The sequence below is a fragment of the Rhinolophus sinicus genome, linkage group LG10 (assembly GCF_036562045.2).
Source record: "Rhinolophus sinicus isolate RSC01 linkage group LG10, ASM3656204v1, whole genome shotgun sequence".
Classification (NCBI taxonomy): Eukaryota; Metazoa; Chordata; class Mammalia; order Chiroptera; family Rhinolophidae; genus Rhinolophus; species Rhinolophus sinicus.
Window position 1 is genome coordinate 35,396,440 of NC_133759.1, and position 16,410 is coordinate 35,412,849.

The 16,410-nt window shown below is 34.8% G+C and overlaps 1 protein-coding gene across 3 annotated transcripts in view; it reads right to left on the reverse strand.

Moving 5' to 3' along the window:
* The window catches only part of STAG1 (STAG1 cohesin complex component), a 354,251-nt gene that overhangs the window by 132,988 nt on the left and 204,853 nt on the right, over window positions 1-16,410 (reverse strand). For all 3 annotated transcript variants that reach the window (XM_019747971.2, XM_019747962.2, XM_074312886.1), the window contains 2 exons: window positions 12,013-12,164; window positions 10,038-10,111 (listed from right to left, as the gene is read on the reverse strand). In XM_019747971.2, the coding sequence (XP_019603530.1) occupies window positions 10,038-10,111; window positions 12,013-12,164 (226 nt within the window). The remainder of the gene's footprint in view (window positions 1-10,037; window positions 10,112-12,012; window positions 12,165-16,410) is intronic.

The following is a 16,410-nucleotide window of genomic DNA, read 5'->3' on the forward strand; positions in this document are numbered from 1 at the left end:
GTGGTCTAACATCTGAAAATCAATGAATAGAATAAACTATATTAATAAAGGGAAAAGCCTATATTATCATCTCAATCAAAACAAAAAAAATAAGCAAAATCAAACAATCAATCATGACAAAAATAAATTAGGCTACAAGGGAATTCCCTTGTCTGACTAAAGGTAGCAACCATAAAACTTACATCTAACAATACTTAATCCTAAAGACTGATTGTTTCCCCCTTAAAATCAGGACAAACCAAAGCTGTCCACTTTCACCATTTTTATTCACTATTGCATAGAAGATTCTAGTCAGTGCAATAGGCAAAATGGGGGGCAGGAATTAGGACATGCATAGAAAGCACCAATTAAAACTGTCTTTATTTACATGTCATATAATCCTGTATGTACCAAACCCTAAAGAATCTACATAACCTACCTCCCCAAAAAGCAAAAACCCAAAGCAATGAAATTATTTTGTAATTTTACAGGAATAAAAAAAACTGTATCTTTATAAATTAGTAAGAGAGAATCTAGAAGAAAACAGTTTCATTTAACTGTTTAATCAAACAGCATAAACACACTTAGAAATAAATTGAACAAAAGTAGTATAAGACTCGTATACTGAAAATCACAAAAAACTGCTAAGAGAAATCAAGGAATATCTAAATAAATTGAGATACAATGTATATTCATAGGTTGGAAGACTCAATACTGTTTAGAGGGCAATTCTGTACAAACTGGTCTACAGATTCATTATATTCTCTAACAAAATTCAAGCAAGCTTTTGTATAAAAATTGACAAGCTCATCCTTAAATTTATAGGGAAATGTACAGGACCTAGAATAGTAACAACAGTTTTGGAAAAAAAAAGCACCTAACACTACCTAATATTAAAAAAATAAAATCAAAGACAAATACTGTATGTTCTCCTTATATATGGAATCTAAAACAGTCAAACTCGAAGTAGAGTTAGAATGGTGGCTGCCAGAGGCTTGAGGGTGAGAATAAAATTGGTCAAACAGCGTACACTTCCAGTTATAAGATGAATGAAGTCTGGGGTTCTAATGTACAGTATGGTGACTATAGAAAACAATCTCGTATTACATAGTTGAAGGTTACTAAGAGAGAAATCTTAAGTTTTATCACCATACACGCAAAAAAAAAAAAAGGTAATCATGTGATGGAAGTGTTAACAAACCTTATTGTAATCACTTCACAATACATATGTGTGTATCAAATCATGTCATACACCTTAAACTTACATATGCTGTATGTCAACTAAATCTCAATAAAGCTAAAAAAAAGAAAATCCTTACTCCAAAGCTAATGTAATCAATCTAGTTGATATGGGTGTAAGGACAGATTAAAAGACCCAGAAATAAAAATATTGCGTTTATGGTCATTTGATTTCCAAGACCACCACCAAGCAAATTCAATTGGAGAAGGATAGTCAGTCAACAAATGGTGCTTAAACAAACGAATATCCACATGCAAAAAGTGGACTTATACCCTTATTATCATACCATACAAAAAAATTAACTTTAAATATGGTTTACATATCTTAATTGAAAAGACTGACTCATTAGACTTCTAAAATAAAAAAAAAAACAGAAGAAAATTTGGCATTACTCAAAATATTCACATCAAAAGTATGACCACAGAAGAAAAACTGAGAAATGATTTCATTCAAATTGAAAACGTTTGCTCTTCAAAAGGAAATGAAGAGAGAGGAGGATTTCCCGTCAAGATAACAGACTCGGTAAATACTGTACTGGCCTCCTCCCATGACCACATCAAAATTACAATTAAATTATAGAACAACCACCCTTGAGAACCACCAGAACAGAACTCTTATAACTAAGAATATAAAGAGGAAGTCACAACAAGAACTGGTAGGAGCAGAGATGTTAAACAACATGATCCAATACCTGCACGTGGTGGTTAAGAACTGGTATCATGGCAGTGGAGGTCCCCCCTGAGAAGGCCTCACAACATCAGGCTTTAAAAACCAGTGGGGTTTCCGACTAGGTGAGATAGAGGGCTGCTGAAGAACCAGAAGTCTTCTTAAAGAGCCCAAGCACAGACCCACTCATTCACAAACACTTGCCCTAAAAACCAGTGAAGGGAATGCAGCTCAAAAAGTGCCAGGAACATACAAGGAGAAACTTAATTGAGTGGCTATAGGGTGAGGGTTGGAGGGGAAGCTCGCTTTAGAACAGTAGAGCCAGCAGTGCCATTGTTCCTTAGTAGAGTCCTCCCCGCCATCAAGCGTGCAAGTGCAAGCAGGCACCAAATCTGAGTCTCCATCAACATGGCTAACACTACTCTCCCCCACCCACAACTGTGATGATTCCCTGAGACCCTGCCACACCCAACTTGTGCACCAACCTGAACTTCTTTTACCAGCTTTTCCTCACAAGTGGGTGGCGTCAGCTTATGCTGTGACCTATCCTAAAAGCTCTCAATGGTCCACAAACACCAAGCAAGCAGCAATTGGCCACAGCATACCCTGTACCTCTTGCTTAGCAGCCCCAAGCATGGCACTAGCAGCAGCCAACCTAGGTTCACAGAAGAGTCTCTCCAAGAAGTCTCCAAGCCCACCACAGAGAGCAACTAACTGCAGATTACTTTGTAGCTCCTACCAGGTGTCCTGGGCCAGGCACAGGCAGTGGCTGAACTTGGCCTGCACCACAGCTCCTCCCAACTGGCCCAAGAACCAAAACTGCTAGTGACCGGCTTCAGACTATATCAGAACATTGCCCAATTAGTTCCACAAATGACATACACAAAGGATGGACTCGGCAGGGAACAAAGCCCCACTAAACTGAATCCTGCTTGGTGCGGTCACCCCATGCACAACAATTCATCCACTATAGTCACGGTCAGTCTCAACAGAAAGCCAACCCCACCCACTAACGTGCCAACAGCACTCAAGGCACAACTATAACAGGAGGCCACACACAACCCACACAATGGACGACAACCTTGGAACACCTGGCTCAGGTGACCAGGCAGACTGTGCCATTGGGCCCCACAGAACATCTACTACATAAGGCCACTCTGCCAAGACTGGAAGGTGTACCAGATCTACCTAACACATAAAAATAAAAATTAAAACTACAAGGAGGCAGCCAAAATAATGAGACAAAGAAACATGTGTGAAATGAAAACCCAGGACAAAACTCCAGAAAAAGAACTAAACAAAATGGAAGCAAACAATCTACCAGATAGAGTTCAAAACACTGGTTATAAGAATGCTCTATGAACTTAAGGGGAAAAATAGATGAACCCAGTGAGAACTTACACAAAGAGATAAAAACCATAAGAAAAAAACCAGTCAGAAATGAAGAATACAATACCTGAAATGAAGAAGAAGTAGATAAGAATCAACATCAGATTATGTGAAGCCGAGGAACGAATCAGTGATTTGGAAGACAAGGTAACAGAAATCACCCAATCAGAATAGCAAAAAGAAAAAAAGAAACAAAAAAATTGAGGGTAATTTAGGAAACCTCTGGGACATCAACTAACAACATGCGCATCATAGGGATACCAGAAGTAGACAGACAGCAAGGGATTGAAAACCTGTTTCAGAGGCGGCTGGATGGCTCAGCTGGTTAGAGCGCATGCTCTTAATAACAGGGTTGCCGGTTTTATTCCCACATGGGCCAGTGAGTTGTGCCCTCCACAACTAGATTGAAGACAACGAGCTGCCACTGAGCTGCCGGAGGGGTGGCTGGATGGCTCAGGCGGTTAGAGTGCGAGCTCTTAGCCACAAGGTTACCAGTTCAATTCCCACATTGGATGGTGGGCTGCGCCCCCTGCAACTAAAGACTGAAAACGGTGACTGGACCTGGAGCTGATGGACCCTTGAAAAGCTCACTGTTCCCCAACATTCCCCAATAAAAAAGAATTGGAAAAAAAGAAAAGAAAACCTATTTGAAGAAATAATAACTGAAAACTTCCGTAACCTGGCGAAGGAAATACACATGCAAATGAAAATGAAAACACAACAATCCCCAATCCGTGGAACACAGTTAAAGCAATTCTAAGACAGAAATTCATAGCAATACAGGACTGCATCAAGAAAACAAGAAAAATCTCAAATAAACAATCTAATTTTATACCTAAAGGAACTAGAAAAAGAACAGGAAAACTGAGCACAAAGTGAGTAGAAGGAAGAAAAGAATAAAAATCAGAGCAGAAACGAGATAGTCTTAAATAAAATACAAAAGATGAATGAAACCAAGAGCCGGTTCTTTGAAAAGATAAACAAAATTGATAAACCTTTAACCATACAACAGAGAGAGAGAGAGAGAGAGAGAGAGAGAGAGAGAGAGAGAGAGACCGATAACTACTAATGAAATCGAGTCAGTACTCAAAAAACTCCTAACAAACAAAAGTCCTAGACCGGATGGCTTCACAGGTGCATTTTACCAAATGTTCAAATAGGAATTAATACCTCTGCTTCTCAAACTATTCGAAAAAAACTGAAGAGGAGGGAAGGATTCCAAGCTTATTTTATGGGCCAGCATCACCAGGATTACAAAACCAGACAAAGACATTATAAAAAAAGAAAATTTTAGGCCAATATCCCTGATGAACACAGATGCAAAAATCCTGAACAAAATACTACCGAAGTGAACTCACCAATACATTAAAAAGATCATACATCATGATCAAGAGGGATTTATTCCTGGGATACAAAGTCAGTTCAATATCTGCAAATCAATTAATGTGATATATCACATAAACAAAATGAAGGATAAATATTGTATGTTCATATCAATAGATGCAGAAAAAAAATCTGACAAAATCCAGCATGCATTTATGATAAAGACTTTCAGCAAAGTGGGAATAGAGGAAATCTATCTCAACATAATAAAGGCCATATATGACAAAACCACAACTAACATCATACTCAACGGGGAAAAGCTAAAAGCATTTTCCTTAAGATCAGGAACAAGACAAGGATGTCCACTTTCACCACTTTTATTCAATCTAGTATTGGAAGTCCTAGCCATAGCAATAAGACCAAAAAAAAGGGCATACAAATTGGGAAAGAAGAAGTAAAACTGTCGTTACTTGCAGATGACATGATACTGCATATAAAGAACCCTAAAGATTCCACCAAAAAACCATTAGAACTGATAAATGAATTCAGTAAAATAGCAGTATACAAAATTGAATTTCAGTAATCAGTTGCATTTTTATATACCAATAATGAATGATCAGAATGAAAAACAAAGAAAACAATTCCATTTATAATTACATAAAAAAAAGAAAACTTAGGAATAAATTTAACCAAGGACGTAAAAGACGTGTACTCTTGAAAACTGTACAACAGTGAAGAAAAAATTGAAGAAGATATAAATACCGTGCTCATGGATAGGAGAATTAGCATCATTAAAACGTCCGTACTACCTATAGCAATCTATAGAATCAATGCAATCCCTATCAAAATACCAATAGCATTTTTCACAGCAGTAGAAAAAATAATGAAAAATTTATATGGGACCACAAAAGACCCTGAATAGCCAAAGTAGTTTTGAGAAATAAGAACAAAGTTGGAGACATCATACTACCTGGTATCAAACTATACAAGGTTATAGCAATAAAAAGAGAATGGCACTGGCATTAAAACAGACATAGAGATCAACGGAACATAGAGAGCCCAAAACAAACCCACGCCTATGTGGTCAATTAATCTATGACAAAAGAGGCAAGAATATACAATGGAGCAAACACAGACTCTTTATTTAATGAATGGGGTTGGGAAAACTGGGTACATGCCAAAAAAAAAAAAAAAGAAACCTTTTTTAACTATATAGAGGTATAAACTCAAAATGGATTAAAGACTTAAATATAAGACCTGAAGTCATAAAACTCCTAGAAGAAAATAGAGACAGTAAACTCTCAAACACTGCTCTTAGTAATATTTTTTGGGATATTTCTCATCGGGCAAGAGAAACAAAAGAAAAAACAAACAAATGGGACTACATCAAACTAAAACAGTTTTGCACAGCAAAGGAAACCATTCACAAAACACAAAGACAAGCCACTGAATGGGAGAAGCTATTCGCCAATGATATATCCAATAAGAGGTTAATATCCAAAACATATAAAGAACTCATACAGCTCAACACCAAAACAAAGCAAACAATCCGATTCAAAACTGGGCTGAATTTTTAAATCTGAATAGACATTTCTTCAAAGAGGACATACAGATGGCCAATAGACATGAAAAAATGCTCAAAGTCACTAATCATCAGAGAAATACAAATAAAAACTACAATGAACTATTACCTCACACCTGTCAGAATAGCCATCATCAATAAATCAACAAACAACTGTTGGTGAGGATGTGGAGAAAAAGGAACCCTCATGCACTGTTGTGGGGATCACAAATAGGTGCAACCACTATGGAAAACAGTATGGAGGTTCCTCAAATAGTTAAAAATACAACTACTATATGACCCAATAATTCCACACCTTGGTATTTATCCAAAGAAATCCAAATCACTAATTCAAAAAGATATATGCACCCCTGTGGTCATTGCAGCATTATTTATAATAGCCAAAATATTGAAGTGTCCATAGCTGGAGGACTGGATAAAGCAGATGTAGTACTTATATACAATTGAATATTATTCAGCCATTGAAAAAAAAATGAAATCTTACCATTTGTGACATGGGTGGACCTACAGCGTATTATGCTAGATTAAAAAAGTCAGAGAAAGACAAACACCATTTGATTTCAGTTATATATGGAATCTAAAGAACAAAAGAAATGAACGAACACAACAGAAACAAACTCAGATAGAGAACTGATGGTTGCCAGATGCAAGGGGTGGGGGTGGGGGAGCTGTGTAACAAAGGTGAAGGGATTAAGTACAAACTGGCAGTCACAAATTAGTCACAGGCATGTTAAATACAGCATAGGAAATATAGCCAATAATATTGTCATAACTACGTATGATGTGATGTGAGTACTACGCATATTGGGGAGATCACTTTCTCAGTTACATAAATGACTAACCACAATGTAGAACACCTGAAACTAACATAATATTCAATGTCAACTATAATTGCGGAAAAAAATTTTTTAGAAGAAGAAAATTAAAAGAAAGCCATATGCTGGGGAAAAATAATAACTGCGTATCATTTATGTAGTAATGGACTTGTATCAAAAATACTTCTCAATAATTGTTAGACTAAACAGAAAATCAGTAAGGATAGAAGAGACTTGAAGAACACTATCAGCCAATGTTGACCTAATTGACAGAAAAACAAAAGCACAATACACATTTTTTTCCAAAGCAAATAAAACATTTACCAAGATAGGCCATATTGCAGTCTATAAAACAAATCTCAATAAACTTAAAAGCATTCAAATCATATAAAGTATGTTCTCCGACTACAACGGAATTATTAGAAATCAGTAATAGAAAGTTATCTGGAAAGATCTCAGATATTTGTAAACTAAATACCACACTTCCAAATAACCCATGGGTCAAAGAAACAAATTAAAAGGGAAATTCAAAGGTATTTTGAACTGAATGAAAATGGAAACACAACATATGCAAATTTAGGGGATATAGTTAAAGTAGTGCTAAGAGATAAATTTATAGTAATAAATTAGTATATGAGAACAAAAGAAAAGCTTCAAACCAATTGCCTCAATTTCCACCTTCAGAATATAAAGAGTAGAGAAAATGAAACTAAAAGTAAGCAGAAGAATAAATATAATAAAGAGCAGAAATCAATGAAATAGAAAAACAATAGAAGTTCAATGTAAACAAAATCTAGTTTTTTAAGAAAAAAATACAACTGATAAGCTCTAGACAAACTGACATGAAAGAGATGTATGTGTGTGGGGGTGTGTGTGTAACCACCAATATTAGGAACAACTTTCTGCTGATACTTGTTGAATATAATACAATTTAGATGAATGTGTCATTTTCTTGTAAGACATAAACTGACCAGCCTTATGTCTACTACAGATATTTAATTTGTAGTTAAAATTAGATAAAGCAAGCACCTAGGCCCCAATGGTATATAATTCATGCCTGAAGAAGAAATAATGCCAATTCTATTAAAGTCCTCCAGAAAATTAAAGAGAGAATACACAGCAACTCTTTCTACAAAGCCAGCATTACCTGGATACCAAAATCAGTCAGAGATATTCAATTAAATAAAAAGTTAGAGATATATATTCCTCTTGAACATACATGTAAAAATTTTGGGGAAAATTTCAACAAATCACATCTAACAATATATAAAAAGAATAATACACCACGATTATGTGGGTTTTATCCCAATTTTTAGGGTTGAGTAAACATTTTAAAATAAACCAATTTAATTCACATTGTCTTTAAAAAAACAGCATAATGATGTCAATAAATGCATTTGAAAAGCCTTTGACAAAATCCAACATCCATTCCTAATAAGTCTAGAAAACTAGAATAGAAAGGAAACTTCCTTAACCTGATAAAAGGCATCTATAAAAAAACTTAGGGGCCTGCCCAGCGGCTCAGACGGTTAGAGCTCCGTGCTCCTAACTCCAAAGGCTGCTGGTTCGATTCCCACATGGGCCAGTGGGTTCTCAACCACAGGGTTGCCAGTTCGATTCCTTAAGTCCCGCAAGGGATGGTGGGCTGCGCCCCCTGCAACTAGCAATGGCAACTGGACCTGGAGCTGAGCTGCGCCCTCCACAACTAAGACTGAAAGGACAACAACTTGAAGCGGAACGGCACCCTCCACAACTAGGATTGAAAGGACAACAACTTGACTTGGGGAAAAAAAAACCTTACAGTTAGTACATACTGTATGATTCCATTTCTATAAAGTCCTAGAAAATGTAAAGAAATCAGTTGGCAGATTAATGATTGCTTTGGAATGGTGAAGAGGGAGAATGGCAGGAAAGGAAGTGGGGAAGAATTACAATGTGGCATGAGAAAACTTCTGAGGATGATGGATATATTCAATATCTTGTCTGTATTAGGTAGTTCTACAGGTGTATAGATGTCAAAACTCATCAAATGTACACTTAAATGTGCAGTTTATTTTATGTTAATTATACCTCTATCAAGTTGCAATTTAAAAAAAGACTGCATGGCAGTTATTTGGAAATTCTAGTTTTTATTCAAATAAATTTGTCAATAATTCATTATGTGTGTAGTTTATACAAGAAAGAGGATGTGAAACTCCAATCAGACAATCCATACTTAAAGGCCTTGGCCCTATTCAAAAGATCTTTTTATATTTTGAATTAAATCAAAGTTACTTTTTAAAAAAACGATTTCCTTGTTTTAGCTAACTTTTTAAATTAACTGGCCAATTAAAGTCTCAAATGTATCTAAAAACAGTGCTTCTATTATCCGTGTCTACCTATCTAAACATATCACGACTAATTAACAGAAGGTAACGAGTATATGTATATGAGTCATTAAGTCTCTGTGAAATGTGCTCTTGAATCATGTAGTTAACATTTTAAAAGTTCACAGGTTTCACAGAAAGACAAACTCAACTCATTTGCAATGCAGCATGACAAAAATACATTGGCAATACTCTGCTTTTTCATGTGTATAGTTGAAGGGAAAGAAAAGCAATGTTATAAAGTTGTATTATCTGCAGAGGTTCCCTTTTCTCCCATCTTCACAGGTATTTTTAAAAGACTTGGTTAATTTGACCATGGAACAAGATGAGTACCACAGGGCAGGAAGCAAGGCAATTAGTTTTTTCAAATAACAAGAAAATCACATCTTATTAAGGTCACAATAACTTAAGAATACCTTATTAATTAATATCCCATCAATATAAATGCAAGTCATAGGAGGCCTCTAACAGTGTATGTTTCGAATCTGGAAGAGTGTGGCATTGTTGGTGGTGGTACAAGTTTCTCCACAGCAATAGTATGACATTTATTTAGCTCTTATAGCTCTTTTCCAGAAAACAAAACAAAACAGAATTATCTCTATAACTACCTAGGACTACAAAGAATCAATACATTAATTAAGTTAAAAATCTTCTAAATGATTTTTAAAATCCCTTACCGGTATCTATGAACAAATATACCCTTAAAAATAGAGTTCATCATATTTTCGATTTCATCCTGATTTTCTTGTAGCTGAAATAAAAAACAAAAAAATTTAAAAATATAAATTAAAATGTTGATCATTTTATTCAGAATGAATGTTCCAATTTTTTTCAATAACTAGTTATTTTCGTTCTAGGTAGTTATCCGTCCTTTTTCTTACTTATTGTGCAATGGAGATATTTTTAGTATTCTTGCATTACTTCTATAGCTGTACTACATTGGCTTTAGAACTTCTCTGTCTTTCTCCATACTTACTATACAGTGACTATACAGTGCTATTAAGTGTGGCCAGATTCCTATCTCCAAAATATCATCTGCTTTGGGAATAGGCCTCAATTTCTATACCTCTCTGTCCAAACCAGGTCCCTGGCTTGGTTTTGCCTTTTTTTAGTAACAGATTATCCACGATTATCACACTTGCCACTGTATAAGAAACATCCTATTCCACCTCAAGTATCCAATTATTCTGCGTCTGATTAGCCCATTACCGAGAGCAGGCCAAATTCCCAATACAGGAGGCATAAAAGAAGATAACAAGAATCCTAGCCATCAGTGGTGGAATGCAGCACAAAATAAAACACTAAAGCAAAGATGATAAATTTCAGGTAACACTACTGATCAAGTTAAAGTTTGAGTTTATTCACTGCTCAAAAGGAACAAAAACACTGATATAAAATTACACTCAAAATGATATTTCTTATTCTAATTTGTTTTGTAGTAATACTCAGTGAAATACTGACTTTTACTACGTACTCCAATGTGACAAAATTCTTTAAGACTTCTTTAGTCTTAATTTTTTGCTGTATAATTTGTTCCAGGTTTTACTGAAATAAGTTTAGGAAATACTTTTATATAAAGCATTCAAATTATTGCAACTTATTTGAGGTTTTAAAAATTACTTTTGCTACATTTATTATTATAATAAATAATTTATAAGAGGCATACAGTTTGGTTAGCAGTACTTACTGAAGCCACAGTTCCAAAATTTACTTCCACAGTGTTTCTAGTATGTGTTATGAGCTGAATTGTGTTACTCAAAATTCATATGCTGAGGTCCTAATTCCCACCACCTCAAACCTGATTTGGAAATAGGGTGTGGACAATGTCATAGGTTAAGATGCGGTCATACCTAAGTAGAGTGGTGTCTTTATATGACTGGTGTCTTTATAAAAAGGGGAAATTTAGAAATTGACAGAGAGTGAGTTAAGTGGGAGAAAGAGAGAGAGAGAGAGAGAGTCATGTGAAGACTGGAGTGATCGTCAACTTGTAGCCTAGAGAACTGTGAGACAATAAATTTCTGTTCTTTAAGCCACTCAGTCTGTGGTATCCATTACAGCAGTCCTAGCATGCTAATACAGTATGGATAATAATTTAATTGTAAGTTTGTTGCTTCTTGTATATTCCTTTTTCAAGTTAAAATATAGAGTAATACTGCAGATCTAAAACTTTATTTCCTATTGGATGAATAAAAATGTCACCTATTAAAAACACAGTTTAAAATCTCTTTCCACACACATATGAAAATTTCATTGTAAAATTGGGACCAACCTTATTCATAGGAATGTCTTATACATTAGCTAATATGTAGTCTTTGGCTTTCTCCTGGAAATGCAGGCTTTGCTGGCCCTTAGTTCTGATGTTAGTATTTGTCATGCTTTCTTGAGCTCATAGCCCGATAATCTTTCTGAGTTACCTAATTCCCAGACCACCTTCCTTCAACAGTAGGGCTGTTTTGTGGTTCTCTTCTGCCATCACAATACTCAGATAATCACTGGCTGAACATTGCAGTTTCATTTGAAAACTTTGAGATCAAAATGTAACTTTAAAAAAAAATCTTAAAAATACACAAACCATTTTAGAGAGAATTGAAAAACTAATATATTTACTACACATTTACAGAACATAAGAATCTCAGATATCTTCAAACTTACCTCTTTACGTTTCTGAAGTAATAACTCCAACCTTTCATTGGCCCTCTTCCCAATCATTTTATTTCTCTCAGCTTCATATTGTCTCTGTGTATTATCCTGATGAATACTGAGGTTTAAGGCAACATTCACCAGAGCAGTCATGAGCTTCATGGCTATGAAATAAAGGAAAACTATAGTATTCAACTATGAATCAGACCTTCATCTATAAAATTACAAATTTATAATGGAAACAGATGAAGGAAGGAAACTAGTCAATTTCTATGTTTTATAATCCAGGCATAATTTAACTTAAAAAGAAAAATTATTTTATAGAAATAAAGCTGTCGTCTTAGTCTGCAACGTAATTTTCTCTGCCTCAGTGTCACTACAGCTTGGCTCATTAACATTTCCCACTTAAAAACAGCCTCATTCTAATCATCAGCAGATTAAATGTAAGTAGCATCTTCAACAACTCCTCTTCATCCTCAAATACACACACCTTAGTGACAGCATGCTAATCAAGCCGACTAGACTTCTCTTCTGACCACCAGTTCTGTGTATACAATTGCTTCCTCAATACATTTATTACTAAGATGCATCAAAGGTGCTTTAGATGTTTACAATCAGTTCATTACCCCCAAAGATGGTCCTCTACCCATGTTGCTCACCTCAGTGAATGCCATAACCTTCAATCCCTAAAAAACAGACTGACCCTACCAAACTTATTAAGTTCATTAAAAATTTATTCTGTAATTTCTGATTGACCTATTTTTTCCAGTCACAATGTTGATGTACTTTTATATATATATATATATATATATATATATATATATATATATATATATATATATGTAATTTTATTAGTTTCAGGTGCACAAAACAAAGCAATACTTAGACGTTTATCATTTATATCCCTCACACTGTGTGAACTCCCCTCCCCCCATCCACTATCCCTCTGATATCGCACAGAGCCATTACATTTCCACTGTCTCTATTCCTAATGCTGTACTCCGCTTCCTGTAACCATATACATACAAACATATAGTGTTGATGTACTTTTAAATGTTCACTTGTATTTGCAAATTTTGTTAAATATTTTCCAAATTCTTTTTCAAGTCCTCTGAGAAACAAGTATGACACAAACATTAAACTTCTGTCTATTCATATTTATTTTCATTACTGAGATGGTGAAAGTGTAGGAAATACTGGGAGAGGAATAAGAGAGTTTGTGCTGATGAAATAATTTCCCTCTTTTTTTTCTTTTAGGTTATTCATCTGTAAATACAAAATGTTCAGTTATAAAAAATTAACTGATTAGTTTTGGAAGAACTGATCCACTTATCTTCAAACATATTCGTAACTAAATATGAGCATGTATTTCTCTTAAAATGTACTATTTCCGTCATATATGTACATATATAAACATATCTACATAATGCTGTATCTCTACCTACACACACACACACACACACACACACACACACACACACAGGAACACAATTTGTTTTTCTGAACTCTACATTTTTGGCTAACTCCATGGTAATAGTGATTGCTGCTGCCCTTAAGCCAAAATATAAGACATAAATCCTGAAAACAAACGTTTTTTAGTGACCACTCAGAAATGTATTTCACTCTTTTTTCCTGAGATACAGTGTCTCAACATAGTAAACTGAGAAATATTCTTGTGTTTCAAAATACAGACTAGCGATTTTACACATTGTCAGTAGAATATCTGATGATACTATTAAAGGTTAAAAGTACTTTTTAAATTAATCTGTATAAAAAAGGAGACTAGCTCAAAGACAGGAGGGACCTGGGGGATTCAAACTGCCTAAGTCAGGGATAAAAGTTTAACAGAGCATGTATGTCCTGAGCATTCAAGGCAAACCCGATGAAGCTTAATTCATTATGTACTTCTAGATCTCTAAAACAAAATGACTTGAAGATCAAGGAGTTGGAAAGCATTAAAATTAACACCAACCCTGACTAGAATTCACCAGTGGAAGCTAAGACACAGATTTTCTTGAATTTAATGGCTTTTGCTTTCAGCTCTATTGCTCCTTGTGAATCCAGATCCCAAACTCCAACTGTCATTGTGTAATGACCCTCCTCCCATCCTAGATATATATAAACAACAAAATAATCAACATACAACAATGAAAAATACAAAATGTCACTACATTTTCAGAAAAATATTAGGTATAATGTAGCAGTATTTACTAAGATAAAGTATTTATGAATCTGTAAAATTTAAACTTCACTGAAATTTTCATTTACCATACTATCATATAAGCAAATAAACAGCTATTAATGAAAGACTTCTAATTTAGTGACATAGATACAACATGGGGATTGTGAGGTCTTATCGAGTCAACTGAGAAAGACTTATTTCTGCATAGCGCGAGCACTAATTAAATTTTACTAGTAGTACTAACAGAACCATTTTATAAATTAATAATCCTATAGGATCTCAGCCTGGAGACCGTGACACGGGATTTTAAGTGGCTTCTCCTTATCTACTAAAAAGAATACTTCATTTATCCTTTACATTTTAAATGCTGATTATAGAATGGTAAACCTGTTCTAGTGCGGTGCTACACAGAAGTGTGGCCTGCAAATAGGTGATGACAACAAACAGCTTGTTACCAGTTTATTTTAATTATAAATTTGAAGCTACATTTTTCAAAATGTAACAATCTGACAGAGTAATCTAGGACTGTTGAGTTTAATAAGGAAATGACACTACAAATACATATTATTTCTTTTGAAACTCATTTTATTGTGTTTTATAAAGTACTAGGTTGTGACAGATTGGTAACTAAAAAACTAGTCTTTCAACACAGAGTTCAAGAAGCACTTGTTTAGTGCTTCTCCATTCATCTGTCAATCCAACATATACTGAGTATTGTTCTATGCACTAGAAGTACAAAAGTGAACAAGATAGAGTACCTGCCCTCATGATTTTTTACATTCTAGTGAGGAGGAGGAAAAGACAATAAATAAATGGATAATATATAAATTAAAAAATATGTCAGTTAATGGAAAATTTATAAAGAAAAGTGAAGCGTGGTAAAAAAAATAAATATATAATAAAAATAATAATAATAATAAATGGTGAAAAGGTTAGAGAGCAAAGAGGGTGGTCAGGCAACGAGGCCTCTCTAAAGAGGTGACATTTCAGCATGAAGTGAGGAATGAGCAAGTGATTATACAACAGAACAGTGTTCCAGGGAGAAGGACTAAAAAGTGCAAAGGTTATAAGGTAAATTGTGATGAGGAGGGCACTTATAAAAGAGCAAGGTGGTTAGGGTGGCTGAAGCACAGAAATAGGTAGAGGCAAGAGATGAAGCTGAGGAGAAAAATCAAGAGGTAATGTTACAATGCTCTACTGGGATCAAATAAGATCTCAGAATTAATATAAAAAAGGTAAGTAAGACCCACTGGAAAATTGGGGTGGGTGAGAAATAGTCTGGCTTACATTCTAAACTGCTGTGTGAATGGGCTATAGAAGAGTAAAAGTGGAAGAAGAGAGACCAAGCAGAACAACGAAATAGCTGGAAATAATTTGACAAAAAGTTTGCAATGATGATTCTCAAGTTTTTGGTCTTGAGCAACTCAATACATGCTGCCTTGGATTACAGTGGTAGCAATAGGTAGAGAGAAATGGTTAGATGTGAAATATACTTGGAAGATAGAACTCGAAGAATAGACTATAATGTAGGAAATGAAAGAAATAGAAAACACAAGGGTAAATTACAAAGTTTTGTGTTTGTCAGGTATCTAAGTAGAAATGTCTAGTACATATATCATTTGGGAAGTCAACATCAAAGATACTGGTATTTAGAACCATAAAGCTGGTTGGCACATCTATCCAGTGGATAAGTATTCATCAATTAGAAAAAATGTGGCATGATTTGTGTACTGAAAAACCTGCCAAGATATTTGTTGATAGGAAAAAAAAGCAAGATTCCTGTCAGTGTGTATATTACGCTATCATTTATGCAAAAAGAAGAAATGTGTTATTTATTTTTATGTGCCAGTCACTCTTCTAAGATTTTTACACATTCTTACTCATTTCTACCTCACAACTCTATCAAGTAAGTACTATTATAATTATCTTTTTTACATAAGAGAAAACTGAGGCACAGATTGGCTAAGAGACTTGCCAGTTACACAGCCAGTAACTGGCAGAGACAGAATTTGATTACAGGCAATCATGCTCCATAGTCCAAGTTCTTAACCATTACACAATACTGCCTCTCACTGACTATGTATGTACTATTATTTGCATAAAATACAGAAAGATATATAAGAAATTGGCAACTCTGGTTGCCTTCAGGGAAGAGAATTTGAGAGCTGAGAGCCACGAGTGGTAGAGTAGAAATTAATTTTTAATTTTAAATCACATGACTATATTAC